This window comes from Ips typographus, linkage group LG2 (genome assembly GCF_016097725.1).
Source record: "Ips typographus isolate SLU linkage group LG2, UJ_Ityp_2.0, whole genome shotgun sequence".
Classification (NCBI taxonomy): Eukaryota; Metazoa; Arthropoda; class Insecta; order Coleoptera; family Curculionidae; genus Ips; species Ips typographus.
In genome coordinates, this window is record NC_138423.1 from 9,012,651 (window position 1) to 9,035,525 (window position 22,875).

Here is a 22,875-nt window from a genome sequence, read left to right on the forward strand (position 1 = left end):
ACCAACAGAGTGGCATAAAAGTATCACCATTCTCGGAAATCTCTCGCTTCAGACTTCAGGGGCGCAACCAATGAATAAAAAAATATAGCAGGAAGGAGCAATAGCAATCAAAGATAGGAACAAAAATGGGGGACAGAAGGCGGCCGTAAACTGTCAAAAAATCAGTGACGATAATCAATCTGCTGTTGCCTACTATTCACAAATCCACTCGTCAATAATAATTCAACTAATTTAAGTTTGCAAAAATTAACCTTTAACGAACGGCCGAAAAGCAAAACAAACAAAAACACCAAATCTTTGCGGTTTTTAGCTAACTTCACATACCTGAGCCAAACTTTTAATATGGAGATTTCTGAAGACGCAAATATTACTTGTCACCATCTGAGCTGCGAGCTGCTGCAGAGGTCGCGGAAGAACTGTAAAAAGTAAGCCCAGATATGACAAAAAGCATATTGACATTCAACCGGGTGGAAAGTGAATACTTTCAGAAAGTAAAAAGTAAAATACTTTTCTGAAAGTATTCACTTTCCACCCGGTAAATGTAACTTTTCACCCGGGTGAATGTCAACATGCGTTTTGTCATATCTGGGCTTACTTTTTATAGTTAAGAGACTGTGCCGCCACCTTTGCAACAGCTTGCAGCTCAGGTGATGATGAGTAACATCTGCGTCTTCAGAAATCTCCATGTTAAAAGCACTTTAAAAAACGTTTCAGCTCAAAATATTAAAGACAGAATAGCACAATAATGACGTTGTCAAGATTGTAAACAAATCACCAGTCTTTTATTGTGGTTGAAGTCATAACTACTCGTACCTATACTACCTTATTGTTAGAGACTATTAGCAATCAACATTTCGACTGAATGATTTATTAGAAGTTCGATAAGATTTTGATAAATGGTTGAAAATAAAATAATATACAAACCACGGTAGAAAGTTTAATTTCTGTCTCGAGATAAAGTTCACCTCGACTTCGTCTCGGCAAACTACCTAATTTATCGACAGAAATCAAACACTTTCCACCTGAGTATGTAATATACTTTTTCGACGACTGACTTTTGAAGGGCGGGAAAGACGACGTTCAACCCCGCTTTGCGTCGTTCGGGCAACTTCAGTCTCGTGCGGGAAAGTACCACTTTCCGCACTTGTTAGGTAAATAACTATTTCCACGCTTGACTGCTGCTAATCGCGTGCAAAAAAGTATCGTTTTTCGCTTTTATTAGGAATATAGCCATAAAATTATAAACTTAAAATGATAAAATGACTTAAAAAAGGTGAATAAAAACATACTTACGTTTCCACAAAAAAACACTGAGGGTTCCAACTTCCAACTAAATATTACTATATGTACTTAAAAAGGGCCTCTTAAGCCACTTAATTTACACTTATTGATATTCTTTGGATGATTATTTCACATAAAGTTACCTAAATACCTATATTTGAAGAAATCTTCTGAAAGCTTCAAATAGACGAATTAAAATCAGTGGGAGTCGGACAACACCATTTTGTCAGGTTTTTATTAGTGATATAATGTGATAATAATAAAGATTGATGACTTAGCTTTACAAAAGAGCAATGAATTAAGTTTACAGTACATATACTGCTCACATTAACGTTACATCATGAAAGATCATCAAAACCCTGATAAGCGTGACTTATATTTTCCTCTAAGTAAAGTACTCACTTAAACTTAAAAATAAAAACGTACTGTAATAGCAGGCGAATAAGTTGTTAATAAACTGGATATCTTAATTTTTTGATTTTTAGATGAAATCTGATTAATGTACTGATTTAACACTGTATTTGTCTAGTTAAGCAGTGTACAATACCATGAAATTGTCGAATAAGTAGATCTAATCGAACTCGTTCTCTCTCCTAAATGAAATACAATAACATTTACTATATAAAGATAGTGGGTTTTACGAGAGATAACTCTCAGTCGAGCTTTAGTCTTGAAAATATAACGTCTAAGGTCAGTGGGTCGTGGTACAATAGTTTAATTTCAAGGTAACTTTACTTATTGTTTTATTAATATTTATTTTTAGAAATACTTGCCTTTACAAACTTTATTTTTACAAAATTATTATAGCTATTTATGTACCAAGGGCGTTAGAGAGAACATAATGTCCTTAAGGGCCATAGGCCCTTGGGCTGTTTCGGCCTGATGGACATTATACTCTCCCTAACGCCTGTGGTATACAATGTTTTATGTTTCACCTAATTCATCAATTATTTACTGTTTCTGCCATTGAAAAGTAAAGGTATACTTTTACCGGTATGTGGCTTAGTGTTTATTTTACCTGAATGTTGTAACTTTGATAGTCCTGTCAGTCAGTGAAAAGGGTAAATGTTGGACGAAATTTTAGAAAATATAAAAGAAAATGCAGTGAAAGCTAACGAAAGTTTATTACCTAAAAAGTTAAGAGTATGCTAAGGTAGGGAATATGTAGTTTTCATGGCATGAAAGAATAAAAATGCCATTGCTAATATTAATGTAAATTGCTAAAATAGTGTAAAGCCGGAATATCCTTACTACTTACTTACTATAAGGCAATTTGCATACGTACGTAAATTTTCAATTCAAAAATAAAACCAGTTAATAAATTAAAGTGTTGCCACTTTTAAAATACAACAGAAAAGCAGTTAAACCCCCAATCCATCTTTTAACGTATTATGATTTAATTCACGAGAAATAGATAAAAAAAATCGATAATCCCGGTATGTAATATCTAATAAGTAACCAGTTAGAACGGAAAACATTCAGTCAGTTTTGTTTTTCAGGAGCCGACCAAACCAGCAGCAAAATGCCAAGTTTAGAACAAGAAGTGATTTTCAAAAAAGCTACCTTTGGTATGGGATGCTTTTGGGCCAACGATGCACTTTTTGGGGCGCAGAAGGGTATCCTGCGTACCAGGGTGGGCTATTCTGGTGGTACATCTCCAAATCCTGTCTACAAAAGCATGTGAGTTAATTTCGATCATAATTTCAATCCAAATCTGGGTTTTTTGATAAATAACTCTACCTGTTTAATATACAGGTTTAGCTTATTTTACGACTGGAATTTTATGAGCGTAGACCTTCAAACTATTAATTTCGGCATATAGTTGCAATTTAATTTAATTTTGAAATTATTTGAAAAACTATTCTTCATGGGAATTACAAAAAAAACATCCCAACTTTGGTTCCGACAGAAAGATACAGAAGGACAATATTAGATCGTCATTTTCGGTGAGCTGTTTTTAATTGGTGTGTTTTTCCGTACGCTGACAAATACGTGTTATTTCTTGCATAAAAACCAGTTTTTTAAGAGTTTGGTTTGTTATCATCCATTATGGAATTAATTTTTATGGTGATTGCTGATTTTATGCTACAATATAAGCTAAAGCTGCAGCTAAAATGGGTTAAAACACATTTTTCGACTGTGCTATACATAAAATGTCATAATACGACAACTACCTACCTGCATGAATTTTATAATAACAATAACTATCTTGTCACTATCAATGTTTTTATTTCTATTAACATGTTTGATATACATAAATATTTTTCAGAGTTTGATAATGAAATGTTTCGTTTATTACACGTCCGAAATTGCTTTTCCGTTCTCGCATAACTGTCACGGAAAATGCCTTTTTTCTTTCTCGACTGGTAATAAAATATACTATTTTGACTAATTTTGATGTTCGTATGAGGTTGTCCATAAATACAGGATGCCCGTTTTACGAGCCCCATGGGGATCTGGGTTATTTGAACAGATACAAGGATGTTTAAATTAGGGCAAAATTGAGTAAATGGGAGTCGATTAAAATGCCGCTTTAAAAATATAAAAATTCTTAGTACTTCCGGAGATATCTGAAAAAAAAACGAAATTATGGAAATTAGTTCTATTTTTGTACTAATTTATTTGATAAGATAACTGAAAACAAAAGATACTTTACCATTGTCACCTTTTTTCCTCTACAACAAAGTATTTTCAATTTTGATATTCGACGTTTCATTTTTTGTCACCATGATCAACTTTCATTTTTCTTATGGGCGCCATATTGAATTTTAGCATATTTGAATAGAGCCTATTTTTCTGGTTACGATGATGTAGCATGTGTTATGGTTCAATCTTGGTATTTCGTGAAAATTACAGAGCGCCTTGAAAATGACATCTCAAAAATCTGTCGATCGGTGAAATTACCATTTGCAAAGGAATGTCCGGATTTAGAGTGTTTTGACAGGAAAACCCAATTTCCCGGCTAGATGGAAAAAAACTAATATACATGCCTAGAAAAAAAAAACTCTATAGAGTTTTTAAAATGTGCGAAATTTGTAAAACGCCCTCTAGCGCCGCAAACTGACAAGATATCGAAATACGGTTTCTGCCTTTAATCTTTTTTCAAAAATTGAGCTCTGGACATGTATATTAGTTTTTTCCTATCTAGTCGGGTAATGGGGTTTTCCTGTCAAAACACACTAAATCCACACACCCTGTAAAATATTGAAAATGCTCTCCTTGCTCTGGAGATTATTTCACAGAGTAATTTCTTTTAGAGAAGAAAACACTTTGGAAGCTGGTTCGTCAAATGCTGATTCTGTACCTAGTACCAGCGGCGCCAACCCAAGGTACAATAAGAGCAAATATATTTTTTCATTGGATAAAATAGCGTCAGCTTTTAGTTTTCTCAATGCGTCTTTTTTCAAAAATTACTAATTTAGTTTCTATGAGCATTATTTTAAATGAACGTCTTCACCTCAATTTATTACTAAAAGACTTAATTTAACCCTGACCATGCATAAATGACTCGATTTTTTTTAAATCTAAGTATGTATCTCAAAAACTGCTGCTCTTTTGATTTAGAGTTATTGGAGTTAAATGGAAAGTGTCTCTACATTTATTTCTACTGGTTTCTACTTCTACTTTCTATTGGTTGCAGTTTCCGTCTCACCGCACTAAAAAGGTTTGTGTGGAAAATAGAACCACCCTATTTGCAACTAAGTTGAAATAGTATATTATTCAACGAGCATGTAATAATAGCTATTACTCACGAAGATAAACTTTGCGACACGGGCCGAAGGCTAATACTGTATAATCCTGGCTTTCATGGTCAAACATGGCAGTAGTCAGTTTCATTTCATCTGATTGATAATAGCCAATGTGGTACACAATATTCAAATTTTAAAGAGGCACCCGCATTTAAAATAATTTGCTTATTTTGTTCTGTTTCCTTTGGAAATTTCGAAAACGGTTAGAGATACCTCCGAAAAAAACTGGAATTTTGGAAACTCACTGTTATTTTATGAGATAACTGAAAATAAATGACTGAATTAATTGACTTTACCGTTGCCATTTTTCCTGCTCTACAAGGGCAATATCGTATTTGAGATCTGACGTTTTGGTTTTTGGTTATCATCATCAATTTCCTTTTGCGCGCCATACTTAATTACAGTGAAGTATCAGGTGATATGGTTTAGTCTTTCAATTCTCTAAAACGATAATGTCGCACTTGAAATCTGTCGTTCTATTCTATCACCGCCACAAAACACAATCATCGCTACTATTTAACCTCTATCGCGAAGCTATTGTCACGGGTCAAAATCGTCACTAAAACATCTCGCTGTTTGCTACGCCTATGGCGCCCGAATCTCTGTAATTTACTACGCTTATGTCGTCTGATCTGATTTCAAACAAACGAAAGCTGTTGGACCAATGCGTCCTCCCGGTATTGACATATGACTCGGAAACACTAACACAAAAAACTATCTCTATACTCTATATGATGATGATGATGTCGTCTGATCAGGATTTGCTGAACTCATTCAAGGTTTCGCGTTGCTGTGTCCGATTGGTCAGGGATTCAGTTTGGCGTTGTAAGCCATTGCGCGGCATTTCGGGAAGGTTTGAATTTTGAACTTTGGCTGTCCTAATTTTCGATAAGGGTAAATTTGGTTACTTTTTGAACCATGAGGTGTTAGCAAGCAATATTATTTCTGCCAGCGTAGTGCTTTATGGTTATTTATGGAACCCAATACTTAATACCAAACATTCAACATTCAAATCGGCGCCATCGGACCTGGCCGATTTTCCCCACCTCACTTCCGGAATGTACTTCTTGGCTAGATTTGGCACTGCCATTTTCATTAGATTCATTTTTCCTGCCGACCTTCAAGCCTTGAGAAGCCTTCTTATTTTCATCCGCGAAATCCACACATATTTCTACCAGTATTTTGGGCTTTGACATGTGGTTTCGTTTTACTTAAGTACGGACTAAGTTTGGCGTTTTACATTTCTTTTGGTGGTAGTCTGCACTGTCCACTTAGTGGTATTTTAGGATTGATTGACCGCTTTCGAGGGGGTCGCTGCTTTTCTTGTGATGCTAGTTGTTGCCGAGGGGGGTTTTCAAGCTCTAATTTAAACAAAAATGTAATATGGATTCCCCGACATGTTGAATGAGTTGGGGATGACAGCAACACTGAAGCTCTCGAATGGGCTAATCGTGGGTCCAGCATATAACTCTCGGGCGATTTTGTTCTTTTTTCGATTCTCCAACGTTCATTTCCAGGATTCCAGGACTTTATTTCCACTGGGCGCAAAATACCAGTGTTGCGGTCGTTTCGAGATACAGCGACATAGTTATCTGCAAGCGCATAAGATACCTAGGATTGCACCGACGACAGGAGCGAGCAAGAGCAAGTCTTAGAGCAGTAAGATTTAGTGTAGTAGTTCGGAATTAAAGTCTTACATCTGAGTTGCTACAGCACGCATATAAGCGTATTTTGCTTCTCCCCCAGGAGACCGAATATTAGAGAACTCTATAGAATACCTTTGGGGTTTCTGATTTGGCCGAACCAATCAATGGCGCCTATTTACCCATCCTACTCACCGAGCATTTGAGCTAAGGCCACTAATTTGCCACTACTTCAGAGTGGCTCTTCTTTTTTACTTCATTCAGTTCTTTAGTATTCAGGATACCTTGTCTCAGTTTCCAATATTTAATTTTTTCTGAAATCTGCGGCACTTTTTTTGGAAAACCCTAAAAGATGAGTTAGTGGGAATTATTATAAATGGAGAAGTAATTATTAATAATATGAGGTAGGCTGAAAAACCGTCTTGTTAACGAGCAATTCTGAAGACACACAACAACTTTTAGAAAAATGAAATACGCGATGTAATAAATACGGACTAAAAATTAACCTTAAAAAAACCAAATTAATGCTAGTAAAAAAAATTCCCACAGATCAACCACCACGATTCCATAGAGAATGTGTCAAAATATAAATATCTAGGAACATGTATAGAAAAATCGGGTGACCAAACAAGAGAAATAAGAACGAGGATAAAGATAGCAAGATTTTAACACAATATACACTAGCGGAAGTCTCTCCATTGATTGGCTACAGTCCACCTTTACCCCGCCAATACCTAGAAAACAACACTCAAAAAGATGCGAGGAATACCTGCTGAAGACCTTCCTCAGAGTGATGCATGCGCGAAAAAGAACGAGATGCAAACTAGATTTTGATATGCAGAATGCAGCTTGGTGGGGAGGGCGCACATGGATTTGGAACTGGAAAGGCCTGGTTCTCTCTTATTGTACTACTCCAGAAGTGCAGAGATCAACACAAGGACGTATTATCCTGATTTGTTGACTACGAAAATGCGTTCGACTGTACTCAACATGAAACATTTATTGAGGCACTGCAAAGAGCGGTAATTGGTCAGAGAGATGTCCAAATCATAAGAAATTTGTACTGGAATCAGACGGCAAATATGGCAAACATACGAGTTGATGGGAAACCGAGCAACAACGTGGGGATATGTCGGGTTGGACGCCAGGACTGTATTTTGTCTGCTCTTTTATTCAATTTGTGATCGAATGTTATTTTGAAGAAAGTGTTGTTGACTGACAGATTAAGATCAATGGACTTCCTATAAAAGACTTAGATACGAAGGAATCATCTGTACGCAACTGGAACTGAGTGGGGAACAGATAGAAAAAGTCAGAAATTTTAAATACCTAGGCTCTCTTATAACAGATTTAGATAGCAAGCTCTACATTCTGTGCGATGAAGCCACCCACTATTTTGTAATAATTGCTTAAATATGACTCTCCGATAACGAATAATTTTGAATAATACGTATGGCCTATTCTTATGTATGGAGTTGAATCATGGACACTAAAGACCAATACCTTGAATTGCCAGGAAGCATTTAGATGTAGATACTGCGACGAATTCTGAAAATTTCTTGAGCTGCAAGAATGACCAACGACGAGGTGTCAAGAATCTCATCATAGTAGTAAAACGTAGGAAGGTGGTTTATCTAGGGCACCTGAGCGTGGCGAAAATTATTCCCGTCTCAGAACCGTAAGTGAAAGCAAGATAGAAGATCGACGAGGAGTGGGTAGAAAGCTACGTAACTTTCGCGACTGAACTGAAGTCCGAGCTGCAGGAGAACTCTCCAAACCGGCCGAGATGCGAGACAGAGATGCGTTTTCCCAAGTGGTTGCCAACGTCAGATAAGTCTAAGAAGAAGAATAGAGATAGCCAGATTAACATTTCTAAAAACGGAGAAGTTATTTACGAGACAGGATATTAGTATGCAACTCACAATGAGGATGCTGCGTTGTTATCTTTTTTTTCCGCGCTGTTCTACGGAGGTGAAGCATATGGACTATCAAGAAGAATCACATTCACAAGTTAGAAGCATTTGAAATGTGGTGCTACCGTAGAATGTGGCGTATTTCTTGAACCGATAGAATGACTAATGCCGAAGTACTGAACCGAATGCAAAAGGAGTGGGAAGTGATTAACATCATAAAGAAAAGAAAGCTTCAGTCTTCTCTGTGGCCTCTCCGTGCCTCTTCTATTTTTCACGGTCTTGAGCAATTCAGAACCAGCTTTGACCTTCTTCCTTGATATCATCTATCCGGAGACTTTGTGACCCATCTCGACTTCTGGTTGTTTCTCTAGATCGCCAAAGTAGAACCCTGATGGTCAATTTTCCATTGTTCTGGCATGTAACATGCCCTACCCAGCTTTACTAACTTGGCCACTCTTGATTGACGTCTCTGTAACTCTGGTCCTTCTTCTAATTTATTGATTTATCACTCATCATCTCTAAGGGAAATCTCCAACGTTCGGTAGCCTCTGAGCCACCCTAAAGCGAGCAGCATTCGGTTTAGTCAGTGTTGTTGTCTCCAATCCGTACGTTTCACCTGCACAATACATTCATCATAGACGAGAAGCAGCCTACGTGAGTCCCACTCACCTAGTTATCTCCGCTGTTTTATTTTCTTTTCCTACTTTGATTGTATGACCTAAACGTGTTCTTTGATATTCTCAACTATCTGATCGCCTATGGTGATATTAGCGTTGTCGGAGTTGATTGTTTTGGTCTTGTTTATGTCCATTGTCAGCCCTTTAATTTTAGAAGCTTCATTCATTTGATGCAAAATTTCTTTTAGTTCGCATAAGTTTTTGGAAATGATGGGGATGTCATCTGCAAAGCGCAGATTATTTAGAAATGATCTATCAATCTTTATTCCCTTTTGTTATCATTGAAATTTTTTAAAGACGTCTTCCAGAGCTACAGCTTTAATACCTTGCTCATAATAATAAAAGGACACAAATACGCACTTTTCCAATTCACAGTCCAAAAAAAGATTAGTGGAAAGCGGGTCATTGGCAGAAGATGTGTATTCTGGCTAAATAACCTAAAGGTTTGGTTTAACTGTAGTAATGTACAACTGTTCAGAGCTGCAGTTAATAAAACCCGGTTTGCTGTGATGCTAGCATACCTCCGATTGAAGATGCAATATGAGAAGTTCCTGTATTTAATAATTTATTATCATTTTTTTAATTCGGCCGTATACTTTTGCATTTTATGAAAATACTATTTGTCCTTATTTAAATGATGATCAACACTTGTTTGTTTGAATTTTAAGTTAAAATTAGCATTTATCAAAAATTAGATCCTCTGCGTCTATCTTTGGAAATACCCTGTTGCCATCTTTTTTAAAAATTTATTGAACATAAAATTTAACAATAGGTAGGTATAACCATTTTATTGCTACTTTTGTTATTCTACATCTTCAGCATAGGTACATACTATTATATTAAATTTAATTAAAAGATGTTTTGCCTTGGAGCAATATCAATTAAATCAGGACATACTGTATTTTCAGAATCTTCGTTAACAAAGTAGGTATCAATATCAAGTGTGACGTTATTATGTTTTAGAGAGACAAGATTTGCTGTGGTTGATACGCAAATCACTGATAAATTTAGCTATGGTTCGACAACGGTGCGTTTGGCTATATGAGTTTATTAAATGTTGGTCAATTTTCCATCATCTGTATACCTTGTATAAGTGTGCAACACTTATTCGTCAACACCCTGTACATGTATATTTTGATTATTAGTCTAATTTATCTACGTTTCCTGCCACTTTAATGTCGTATAAATTACTGACAGCCATAAAGTTTTCTTAGAAAATAAATTTACTTAGAAGGAGGCGAGAATAATAATTTATTTACGTTCTAATGTGCAATCAAATGCAAATTAAGTACCACAAATTGATTTTATACGAGACCGCATTATTCTTCAAATAATGACTAATGAATATTGGAACAATAAAACGTTTCATAAAATTTAATCACTTTTTGTATTTATGTAAAATAATAACAATTTGATGAAGCGCAATAAAGTATGTAATTAAAAATACCGCATTGTTGAAACGTTTTAAGAGACGAAATGAAAACTAGAATCTGACGTCTATATGGTTTATATGGTTCGTTGTAAAATATGTGTCAATAGATGTATTCACTGGTTTATAACTTATGATGTATAATTGTGATGATTATCCAATTAAATTTATATGCTTATTAGACACATTAAATGCAGTTAGGCCGAGATTACCCAACTTCATAGCTATAGTCACAGTCATAAACTTAATTTTTGTCTGTAACAACACATAGTAAACAAAGTAGTCCAGGTTACTTATTTACTATGTGTTGATATGGACAAAAATTAAGTTTATAATAACTAAGAAGTTGGATAAATCCAGCCTAATAATAATAAATATGTGAATCACAATTACAGTGAATAGGTCTATCAGTGCATGCTGAGGTAATGGGAGTAATGCAAATTTGTGAAACACGAAAATAAACTACATATGAGGTCGTCTACCATAGTAGAATTTAAGGTTCAAAATATAAACCTAATACAATTTAAACCTTAGGTCAGGTTTACCCAGCTTTTAAGTCATAGTCATAATCAAAAACTTAATTTTTGTCTGTAGCAACACATAGTAAACAAAGTAGTCCAGGTTACTTGTTTACTATGTGTTGATATGGACAAAAATTAAGTTTATGATTACGACTATGACTAAGAAGTTAAGTAAACCCAGCCTTATAAAGGTACCTAATAATAATAAATATGTGACAGAATTTCAGTGAATAGGTCTGTCAGTGCATGCTGAGGTAATGGGAGTAATGTAAATTTTTGAAACACGAAAGTAAACTACAAATGAGGTCGTCTACCATAGTAGAATTTAAGGTTTAAAATACAGTTACAGACAGTAAACCTAATACAGTTTATACCATAGGCCGGGATTACCCAGCTTTTTAGTCATAATCATAAACTTAATTTTTGTCTATAACAACACATAGTAAACAAGTAACCTGGACTACTTTGTTTACTTATGTGTTGTTATGGACAAAAATTAAGTTTAAGATTACGGCTATGACTAAGAAGTTGGGTAAACCCAGCCTTATAAAGGTACCTAATAATAATAAATATGTGAATCACAATCTCAGTGAATAGGTCTATCAGTGCATGCTGAGGTAATGGGATTAATGTAAGTTTTTATAACACGAAAGTAAACTACAAATGGGGTCGTCTACCACAGTAGAATTTAAGGTTCAAAATATAAACCTTACAGTTTATACCTTAGGCCGGGTTTACCCAGCTTTTTAGTCATAGTCATAATCATAAACTTAATTTTTGCCTGTAACAACACATAGTAAACAAGCAACCTGTTTGTTTACTTATGTGTTGTTATGGACAAAAATTAAGTTTTAAGTTTTTTTTTTAAGATTACGGCTATGACTAAGCAGCTGGGTAATCCCAGCATTACAATGTGCTATTAAGTCTTGCTTTTCAATATGTTCCAATGAGCCTGGTACTATTCCCCGTGACGTAATTAGAGACTCTTCAATTCCGTAACCTAGATGGAAAGCTATAGAGTCGGAAGGCAAATTATTTATTCTTTGTAACCAGTGCATTGTTACCAAAGTTGCCTAACAATGTAACAATCAACGAATTTTTGTTAATGTTCGCTGTTAGAGTATGAACGATTGCAGACCTAAAAAACTAAAAAAGCTACAAATTAAAATATTTAAATCTATGAAACACTGAAACCAAAAAACAACAAACATTCTGTATTTTAAAGTGAATATGGCAACCTGCCGCCTGTAACGACATTAGAATGTGATTCAGTGAATGATAGTTGACAACAAGTTGAAACTCTGACATTTGCTAAAAATTTATGTAAGACAAACGTCCATAACGTCCATACATATTTTGTTTTGCTCAGTTCTGTCATTTTCACCAATGCATTTTCAGTTGCTCCAGCTTTAGCCAAGCTAGTCACTCTGAAATGATTTGTAAATTTAAAATTCAACACATCAAGGCCTGCGTTTTCTGCTGAATATATCTTGTCTGCTTTGATATCTCTTTGCGTCCCAATGGAGTATGTTTATATTATACTAGTGAACCAATTGGGATTTGGCATCACGAAAATGCAATTATTAGTTACATTTTAAGTCTTTTTTAAATCATCTTTCTGAATAATTGCATCAAAAATAAAACTTTTGATTAGACAGAAATATGCAATATTCCAGAATTCTTCAGATATAATTGGCTCCGCGAGAACAGTAGTATTTTCGCATTTTTCCAACTAGTGTGGTAAAATCAGTCATTACGTCATTCAAAATGAGCTATGTAATGAATCACTGCCATGAGGCAATAGTTATTTACATTACTAGTGGGGTATGAGCATTTTTATAGTCACGAGTGGGAGTGTTGCCATTGTGGTGATCACACGAGTACGTTAATTTGCCATACCCCACAGGTGATGTACAACATTTTATCTACGACCATCAGAAGCAGCGTAAAGTAAGAAAAAAATTCATATTTTGTGCAATGTGAACTATTTAGGAACGTCTCGTATATGCTTGCTACGGGTAGTTATTTGTTACCCTTAAATCTTGTCATCTACGCTGTACTGTTTTGGTGTTGTTGCTATGGTGGCCATTTGTTTCCACATATCACAAGCGACAATTTAACAGTGCCAGTCACAAATTTTTAAAAGTGCATTTCGTTATGAACATGTCTGAAGAACTTCCGTCAGATATTGAAGAAGCTGCCGTAAACGTGGTATCTGGCTTGTTGCCTGCCAAGTCAAAGGAGAAATATGAAAAAATGTATCAACGTTTTGTCACCTGGTGCGAGACCAAGAACATAAAGAGTCCCTTTCAAGAAAAAGTGTTACTCGTGTACTTTGAAACCTTGGCAGCAACCTATAGTTCATCCAGCCTTTTTTTTTTTTTTGTGTAAATTCGATCCAAGAACTTTCTAATTCAGGAATTCATTTCACTTTTAATATTTATAAAAAGTAAAATATAGTTATTATTCAACCCATCCAACCAACTTCTCTACGAACGTACAAACATGACCAAAATAACAGAGAGACTTATACAACTACAAAACAAATGGAAAAATAATCCAAACAACTGGACAATAATAAACCCACTGTGCATAACAAGACAAACCAGACAATCCCGTTACCTCTTTCCCACTGCCACCCTACTAGAGCACTTTAACTAAGACTACTTTTTTTTTTGTAAATAAATTGTAAATAATTAGAATAAGTTAACTACTATAAAACCAACCTAACTATAAAACTATAAAAAAAATCCCACTGTAAACATAGGCAGAAAGACCAAGTGGTCGATAGCCTTTTTTCTGTTGAAAATAAAGATTATTTATATACAGGGTGTCCCACGACGAAAGACATAGATTGATATTGGAAAAAGTATAAATAGGAGAGTTTTGAAAATTTGGCAGGATACTGATGTGGGCATGCCCAATCCAACTAAAATATTTTCAAGATGGTTGCACTTCCGTTTATACCGGAAGTCGATCACAACTTTCTTATTTTAAATAGAACACCCTATATATTATTACATATTTGGATTCCTCACAAAATTATGACCAACTTTTGTATAGAATGCCCTACGCCTATCTCTAGCCGTTTTCGAAATATTTGATGTGTTCCCAAAAAAGTGACAGTTGCAACGCTCAACATATTTTTGTACTATGTTAAAACCGTATTTCATTTTGCGAAACTTTGGGTTATTGTAAATAAAGGATCGTTTTATTAAACTGAGGGTGCGTAATGACTCATTTGTATACAGGGTCGTCAAAAAAAAATCATAAACTTGCCACTAAAAAAAATGAAAAATCTCAAGTTTTTTAAAGAGAAACCCACTTTTTTTATGACTGAATCATTTTGAGCATTAAAAATTACTATAAGTTTCAATTTACTTGCCTATATCTAAATCCAACCCATTTCGTTTTATTTGAGAATAAACATTTTTTATTATAAAAATTCCAGATTTCTTGAAAATTTCTCTCTCTAATTACGTGTGGATTTATGTCACACCAGTAGTGTGAATTATTTCTATTAAACATTCCATTTTTAGTGAATTTGGCCTAGTCGCTCCAAATAATATTATTCAAAAACAATTCATCTCCATAGTGACTAGTCAGCAAAAACTCACTAAAAACAACTCTCTTCGGAAAGTCAACCTCTTTTAAGTGTTGCACTAATTTAAATGAAAAAGGGTGAAATTTATGTTTCTTCAGGATCCTCTGAATTGAGCTTTTGGATAAGCCTGATTCTACGGAAACTTGTCTTATTGAGAAAATTGGATTTGCAACAAAATAGCCCAACATTGCAATTTCTACATTTGTATTATTAAGGATTGGTTTTGTTTTAATAGCTTTTATCTTCACATATCCCGTATTCTTAAAATTTTCAATTATTTGCTTGACAGCTTTTGGTGATGGCTTTGGTTTTTCTGGATAACGAGCGGCAAATACCTCACATGTTCTCCTCACAACTTTATCACATTCTCCGTAAATAATAAACAGATTTAAGTAATCTTGGTTTGAATAACGTAACCGCGACGGCATATTTGCAGTTGTCAAAACACTCAAAACTAGTGTTATTAACATGCTCTGCAGGTCTCCAATATCACCGTGTGTCAAAAGCATGACCAACTAGAACACCACATAATCCCAACCGTGCAACATAATAAAAAAATGTTTATTCTCAAATAAAACGAAATGGGTTGGATTTAGGTATAGGCAAGTAAATTGAAACTTATAGTAATTTTTAATGCTCAAAATGATTCCGTCATAAAAAATGTGGGTTTCTATTTAAGAAACTTGAGATTTTTAATTTTTTTTAGTGGCAAGTTTATGATTTTTTTTTGACGACCCTGTATACAAATGAGTCATTACGCACCCTCAGTTTAATAAAACGATCCTTTATTTACTCCATCCAATCGATCCAAAGTTTCATTGCAAAATGAAATACGGTTTTAACATAGTACAAAAATATGTTGAGCGTTGCAACTGTCACTTTTTTGGAAAAACATCAAATATTTCGAAAACGGCTAGAGATAGGCATAGGGCATTCTATACAAAAGTTGGTCAGAATTTTGTGAGGAATCCAAATATGTAATAATATATAGGGTGTTCTATTTAAAATAAGAAAGTTGTGATCGACTTCAGGTATAAACGGAAGTGCAACTATCTTGAAAATATTTTAGTTGGATTGGGCATGCCCACATCAGTATCCTGCCAAATTTTCAGAACTCTCCTATTTATACTTTTTCCAATATCAATCGATGTCTTTCGTCGTGGGACACCCTGTATATATATATAGTTATTATTTAAGATAGGTCTGTTCATGGTTTTATCAAAGTTATGTTTAAATTCAATAAACAATTACAGCAGAAATTTTCATTTAAAGTTGTTTTATCGCACTAGTGCGATAAAATCGATTATTATCGCACTAGTGCGGTAAAATCGCTCATTACGTAACTCAAAATGAGCTATGTAATGAATGATTACCATGCTAGGAGTAGATAAAATACATTATTATCATTGATTCCGTATCTACATATAGTTTTAAAATTTATAAACCTGTAGAAATAATTATATTACGAATTAATAAACTATTATAAATAACTTTATGTTCGTAGGGGTGACCATACTGAGGTGATTGAAATAGACTACGACCCCAACGTGATCAGTTACCTCGACCTGCTGAAACTATTCTGGGAAAACCACGAATACGGTTTGACTACTGTCATCAAAAGACAAGTAAGAATTTTTTTTCTATGGATTTTGCTGTAATACTGGGTGTCTCTAAACTACGGATAGTCCATTCATAATATTGAGAAAATTTTTTTTATATAAACGTACCCTTCTAGATACTCTTTCTTCGAAATACTGGATGTCATAGTTAAAAAAATAATATTGTTTGTTGAAGATATGCACTGAGAGCAACTTTTGCAGAAACTCCATTTTTATAGTGTAATCGATGGATTTTGCATAAAGCAGTGGCAGTGATTTTGTTTCCTTCAACTTCTGCGTCACTGGAAAGTTGGGTGTTTTAATAACACTTTTGAAAGGTTTGGAGTGTTCTACGTCAAAAATTACTTTTGGTATTGTCACATAATCCGGGTCTGTGCTTTTCTAAATAAATCAACATACTCCGTACCTGAACGTTTCAACGCTTATTAGTCGGTTAATTAACTTACATTTAGCCGGTTAATGTTCTTATTACGATTGTCCTCCCTAGAAATTTGAGCTACTTACATTGTTTTTTAATTAATGTTACCTGTTTTGCACTTAGTGGAACTTCTGCACTCTGACTCTATTTATTTAGTATTGACAGACCAGTTTCCTTTCAATAATAATTAAGGAACAAGCAAAGGGAGAATTAATAATTACACTACAAAGACAGGCATGCCTTTTAATCACGGGGACGTTCAAGACAACTCTTTCATATTACTCGTGTCCTGGCCACATACATGGAGCCTCGAGGACCACTTGCGGAAATTCTAAATCGCGGGTCCCTTCCTATGCCCTCCGATGTTCTGCCTGGCACGGCTGCTACCGAATTCTACTACAGGACCCTCGTACCATCAAGGGTGGACTGGGCAGAACGGGCTGATCGCCTACTCCGAGGAGATATCTGCTGGTTTACGGACGGCTCAAAGTCCTCAAAAGGGACTGGAGCCGGGGCCTTCTGTGTCAAGGCGGGGGTCTGTCTGACTGAGGGACTGGGATAAACACCGACGGTCCTGCAGGCTGAACTCTACGCCATCGAGATCTGCTCTAGGGAGATGATAAATAAAAACCCCCCTAGGTGGAAATCGATACAAATCTTCTCAGACAGTGAGGCCGCTGTTCGTGCCCTCTTCTCAGGTCGCTTTGTGTCAAAGGCGGTCCTAGACTGTCATGAAGTCCTTAACACTCTTGGAAAATCCAACAGCATTACCCTGATGTAGATTCCGGGTAACTCCAACTTCACAGGGAATGCCAAAGTCGATAAAGTGGCTAAGCTGGGTTCGGCTGGCCTACATCGGCCCAGAACCGGCACTCGTTATGGCGCACGGTGAGCAAAGAAAATCATCACGGAGTGGTGTTATCAGGAACACTCCGACCTATGGCTGAGAACTACAGGGTTGGCTCACTCCAATTTTATTAGGGGGCCCTCTAAGAGCAGGTCCAACAATCTCTTGCAACTCAGCAGACCACACCTGAGGGCAGTGACGGCGCTGTACACCGGTCACTGTCAGCTAAGGGCTCATATGCACCGGATAGGCCTGGCGGAAGACGCCGAATGCCGCTGGAGTATGGAAGATGACGAGTCGGTCGCGCATCTACTGTGCCGCTGTCCGGCTCTGGCCAACTGCAGGTCTTCCATATTTGAACGGGCGGATGTACGCCCAGGAGACCTGGACAACCTCTCATCCAGAGCAGTTATTCGGTTCCTCAGGGAGTCGAGTATTCTGGATGAGCTTTAACTTATGTGTGAGCCACAATAGACCTGCGGCCGCTGTGGAGGGCAGAATATGCCCACTCACGGTACATAACTATCAACTATCAATTACACAACAACAGACAACATCACAAGCGCTAAACGCGGCCGATCTGACACGTGCCTCGTGACGTCACATGACACTTAGATCGAATTCCGTCGTTTTAGCGCGCTTGATTTGCGTTTAAACTTCAATTGCTGTTAAATTCGTTATACCTAGTCAGAAATAGAAAAAAATTACAGAGCCGTTTTTTCGGGGGTAATATCCCTAGTGCATTTAATTTTTCCGGAAAAATTCGGAAAAACGAGTTTCTAAGTAATTTGTTTTAACAAATAGTTAAACAAATTACTTAGAAACGAGTATTCCCTTTTAAGTTCCATGTTTTTGGTCATAAAATGTCAACATTAATGCTTTAGAAAACGTGTTTAAAACATCTATTTTTGTTCAGTGACGTAGAAGTTTGGGAATTATATTTACAAAAAAAAACAATATTATTATTTTAACTTTTTTTTGTATCTAGCATTTAAGGGAGAAAGTTTAAAAAACTTTTTCAAATTTCTGGATGTACTATCTCTCCTTAGAGTTGGTGACACCAATTCATGGACACCCCTGTATATAAAAAAATTCTTCTTTTAGTACATGTCGCTGATACTGTACCACGAAGAAGAACAGAAACGTATTGCTGAGCTAGACATTGAAGTAGAAGCCGGTAAGAGGAATGAAAAGTTGGTTACTGAAATAGCCCCTGCGGGAGCGTTTTACCCGGCGGAAGAGTGAGTATTAAGACACATTTTTAGTGATTGCATGATAGACCAAAAAGTATTAAGTTTAGCACCCTGACAGTGTCCAGTTAAAATAACGTACGTATGGGGATATTGGAAACCGTTAGTGATTACGATAGAATTCATGGCGATACATAGCCGGTTTCATAGCGTTCTGCGCTTTCCGGTTCCTAGCCTCCAGCTTCTTCTGTCTTCCCAGTCCCCTGGTTGCAGGTTTCGTTTCGACATAGCTTTTTCTATATTGCGCCGGTCTATGTCGCCTTGGGTCTTCCTTTTTTCTGTCGGCGTCCATTTGAGGATCTGCTTAGGTATTCTAGTATTTTCCATCCTCTCCACATGTCCATACCATATTAGTTGTCTACATTGGATCTCTTCTACTATAGTTGTCCTTACCTTAATACTTTCCGTTCGTTATTTTTTCCAACCTCTACCTTCCTGCTGATCTACGCCAAAAGTCAATTTCTAATGATAGTAGTCGGCGCTCTAAATTTGTTGTTAATTGTCAGGTTTCACATCCGTACAGCACTATACTTTTGAATATTAAGTGGTATAAGAGGTGCTTCTTTTGTCGAAAAATACATTTGGACCACAGGATCGAGTTCAGGCAGCCTATCAACTTTTTCCCTTTTATAATTCGATCCTCTATTTCTTTCTCTGTACGACCTCCATTATCAATTTTTGTCTAAAGGTATGTATATTCTACTGAATATAGCAGCTTATCGTTTCGTTTTCTTGTGGGTGAAGGTCATCTCTGTCGTTTCCAATACATAGATCTTTGGATCTTTCTTGTCATATACTCTAAGTCCTCTTTGTCTTGTGCGATAACAACCTGATCATCTGCAAAGTGCAGGGTGTATAAGATTCTGTCATCACTTATTTGTATGCCCATCCCATTACATGATCTTCTCCATCGCCTCAAAGTTTCGTTCAGATAGATTTTAAATAGTGTGGGAGAGAGACAACAGCCCTGCCTTAAGGCCTTCGTAACTGGAAAGCTGTCTGAGATTTTGTTTTTCAATTTGATGACCGCAGCTATTAACGTGACATTAATTCGGAACCTCTCTAGTACTTGCCATAGTTTTTAAACGGGTACGGTGTCGTATGCTTTTGTAAGATCGACAAACAGAAGATACGTCCATCTGTTCCTGGCGACTTTCTTTTCATTTAGTTGGACAAGGCTAAATATGTGGTCCAGAAAAGAGCGGCCGGCTCGGAAACCAGCTTGTTCTTCAATTTCCAAAGGAATGTACTCTTCCTCTATAAAGTTTCTGAGAACTTTCCCATAGAGACGGCTGATTGTACTGGTAAGAGATATACACCTATAGGTAGAATAATCTTCTTTGATTCCTTTTTTGTGAATCGGGGTAATCTATGCTTCTTTCCATTTAGAGGGAATTCTTTCCCCGTTAATATATCTGGTAAACAGTTCCCTTATATGCTTTATAAGTTTTGTTGTCCCAAATTTCAGTAATTCCGCTGGTATTCCTATTTTTCATCGATTCAATTGCTTTTCGTATCGACGGTTCGCTAACATCCACTCGTGGGCCCTGTGCTTGATACGCTTTTGGAGAGTTTGTAAGATATGGCACTCTATCTCCTTTGAGTTGTTTTGAGTAATGTTGGAGAAAATGAATTGGTTGGAAGTTTACTTCATTTACGGTGTTGGATTTTAGGTTTCTGGTTAATTTCCAGGTTTCCGATGATCTTGTTCCTCCTATGTAGCTGTTCACTTCAATACATTTTCTTTCCCAGTTGTCGTTTTTGTTCTTCTTTATCATGTTTTTAAATTTAGGCTGTTCTCTCTTGTAGGTTGTACTATCATCTAGGTCTTTCGTGTTTAGCCATTTCTGATATGCTTTTTGCTTTGTTGTTCTTTGATGTTGTAGTTCTTCATTCCAGGTTATGTCATTATGTTTTTTAAAGGGACAGGTACCGTTCATACCCAAAACTTCATTTCCAGCCGATTTTACGGATTCGATTATATGTGAGTAGAGGTCCTCAGTTGGCGATATATTAGAACTTTAAAATGCGCAATTTTGCCATAACTTAACCAACTATTTATCTCTATGTTACCATTCTTGAGATCCCCATACTTAGGTACACATGAATTTGTAGCATTCTGTATATTAAATTGTTAAACTTTGATACATCAATCGTTACTCTGTAAAATTTAATTTGAGAATAATTATAAACAGGGGCAGAAAAAATATAGGAAAATTCTACTCGTTAGATAGAATAACTCTACTTTGTTGGCCTTCTGCATTTCAAAAAAACTAATCGCAAAAAAATAGCCAATTGGACGGATTTTTTTTATTCCTAATGAACACTCTTCTCCAGGAAAAACTCTGTCTTTACTTATTATTTTAGCCTAGAGGTAAACAGAATTCTTTTTTATGATTTACTAGCATTTATTGTTGTTGCGTCGTGGCAGAGGAAGTAGAGTAGAGGCAGAATGGATAGGAATATCTTTATTAAACGACTGACTTCCGCACCAGCACTCACAAGGTGCAGGTGCAGATCCAACAATTGTGACATTAAACAATTTTCTTCTGATCGTTAATATTTTATTTCTTTTGCAGTTACCATCAAAAATATCGGTTGCAAAAGCACAGCTGGATATTGGAGGAACTGAATCTTACCCCGGAGCAGCTACAGACGTCCACTATTGCTGCAAAATTGAACGGTTACATCGCTGGGGTCGGAAAACGCCAGGATATGGAAGAAGACTTTAAACTGCTAGGCATTCCCGAAAAGATTGCCAGCTTTGTGAGAATTCAATACACAGAAAACGAGGGTGGAAACTTATACTGTTAAAACCTAATGGTTAATAATGCCGAAATTAATCATCATTTTATTGGCTAACCCTCGTTCTTAGCTTTAATACTTCAGTGCGTCAGCACGTTTGTGGAGTAAGGTTAAAGCTGTAAATGGCTGTTTTAGGCCGTATTAGAGTTTTCTACGCCAAAGTTTGAAGAACTTTGTTACATCGGTTTTGGCAAAAGTTTTTATGTTCATTGTGTTTATAAGTTTATCAACACTACATCGTTAGAATGTTACAAAATAAGCTGAAATCAAGATATCTTCTATAGTTATATTTTGTTTGGTCTATAAATAGTAAATTTCGGATGAGGGAAGGTAATAAAAGCCAATTTATACGGTAAATGTGTGTTAATTTTATGGTTGTCATATTCTTACCATCCAAATAGCAATTTAAGTTGCCAAACACTTACTTGACAAAAAGGACGACATCATCTTTTAAAGTATCCTTGTCTATTTATACTTAATTTTCTATTTTCCGAAACATTCAGGTTTTTTTACCCTAAAATTTTCGCCGTTTTTGGGGTTTCAGTCACTGTACAAAGTTCAAGATGATCGTGTTAAAATAGTTCTTCATTTGAACTGCTATTTTATCTCGTGCTAACCCCAACACAATGGGGAACTCCAATTTTTTTGAAATCCAATAATATGATTAAGCAAAGTCTCAAAAAAGTAAATTCCAAGTATTTACGCTAAAATTAAAAATAACTTGTTAATAAACATTTAAAGTACCGCGCCCTTCTAAAGCAATTTAAACGGTCCCGAAAACACCTTTTACCTCATACAGTAGGATACAGGGTGTTTCAGGTTTTAACCCTACGTCGAGCGCGCGTCTATCAGAATCTTCGAGAATAAAGAATAAGTATCAGGAGGTAACATATAAACGGAACAAAACGGAAGTCGCCATCTTTGTCCACGACATTCGCCTACTGCGCAATAGGGTCGTTCAGCATTATTTTTTTTATTTTAGTTTTTGAAACTTTATGCAAAGATAAGACATTTCCGAAAAAAATATTTTTTTCCGATGTCTATAAATGACTTAAATCTGTCTACAAACTTGGTGAGCGGCAAAAAGGGGCGGCTACGCGTTACGTCACGACACGGAAT

The 22,875-nt window shown here is 36.0% G+C and overlaps 1 protein-coding gene and 2 long non-coding RNA genes across 6 annotated transcripts in view; 2 read left to right on the forward strand and 1 right to left on the reverse strand.

Annotated features, from left to right (window-relative positions):
• The window catches only part of LOC145725556 (uncharacterized), a 37,129-nt gene extending 35,609 nt beyond the window's left edge, over nt 1–1,520 (reverse strand). The window contains exon 1 of the long non-coding RNA XR_014177342.1: nt 1,294–1,520. This is a non-coding gene — a long non-coding RNA (uncharacterized LOC145725556). The remainder of the gene's footprint in view (nt 1–1,293) is intronic.
• MsrA (methionine sulfoxide reductase A) overlaps nt 1–22,113 on the forward strand; it is a 36,213-nt gene extending 14,100 nt beyond the window's left edge. For 2 of the 4 annotated variants that reach the window (XM_081974355.1, XM_081974352.1), the window contains exons 2-6: nt 2,781–2,961; nt 4,539–4,610; nt 16,322–16,442; nt 18,806–18,942; nt 21,531–22,113. In XM_081974355.1, the coding sequence (XP_081830481.1) occupies nt 2,804–2,961; nt 4,539–4,610; nt 16,322–16,442; nt 18,806–18,942; nt 21,531–21,765 (723 nt within the window). In that variant the 5' untranslated portion in view covers nt 2,781–2,803 and the 3' untranslated portion in view covers nt 21,766–22,113. Of the gene's footprint in view, nt 1–1,846; nt 2,007–2,780; nt 2,962–4,538; nt 4,611–16,321; nt 16,443–18,805; nt 18,943–21,530 lie in introns of those variants that run through there. The other 2 variants (XM_081974354.1, XM_081974353.1) reach the window with 2 other exon arrangements.
• Nucleotides 16,465–18,215, forward strand: LOC145725555 (uncharacterized). Its single transcript, XR_014177341.1, has 2 exons — nt 16,465–17,742; nt 17,836–18,215. It is a non-coding gene; the product is annotated as an uncharacterized LOC145725555 (long non-coding RNA).
• Nucleotides 22,114–22,875: the final 762 nt, after the last annotated feature.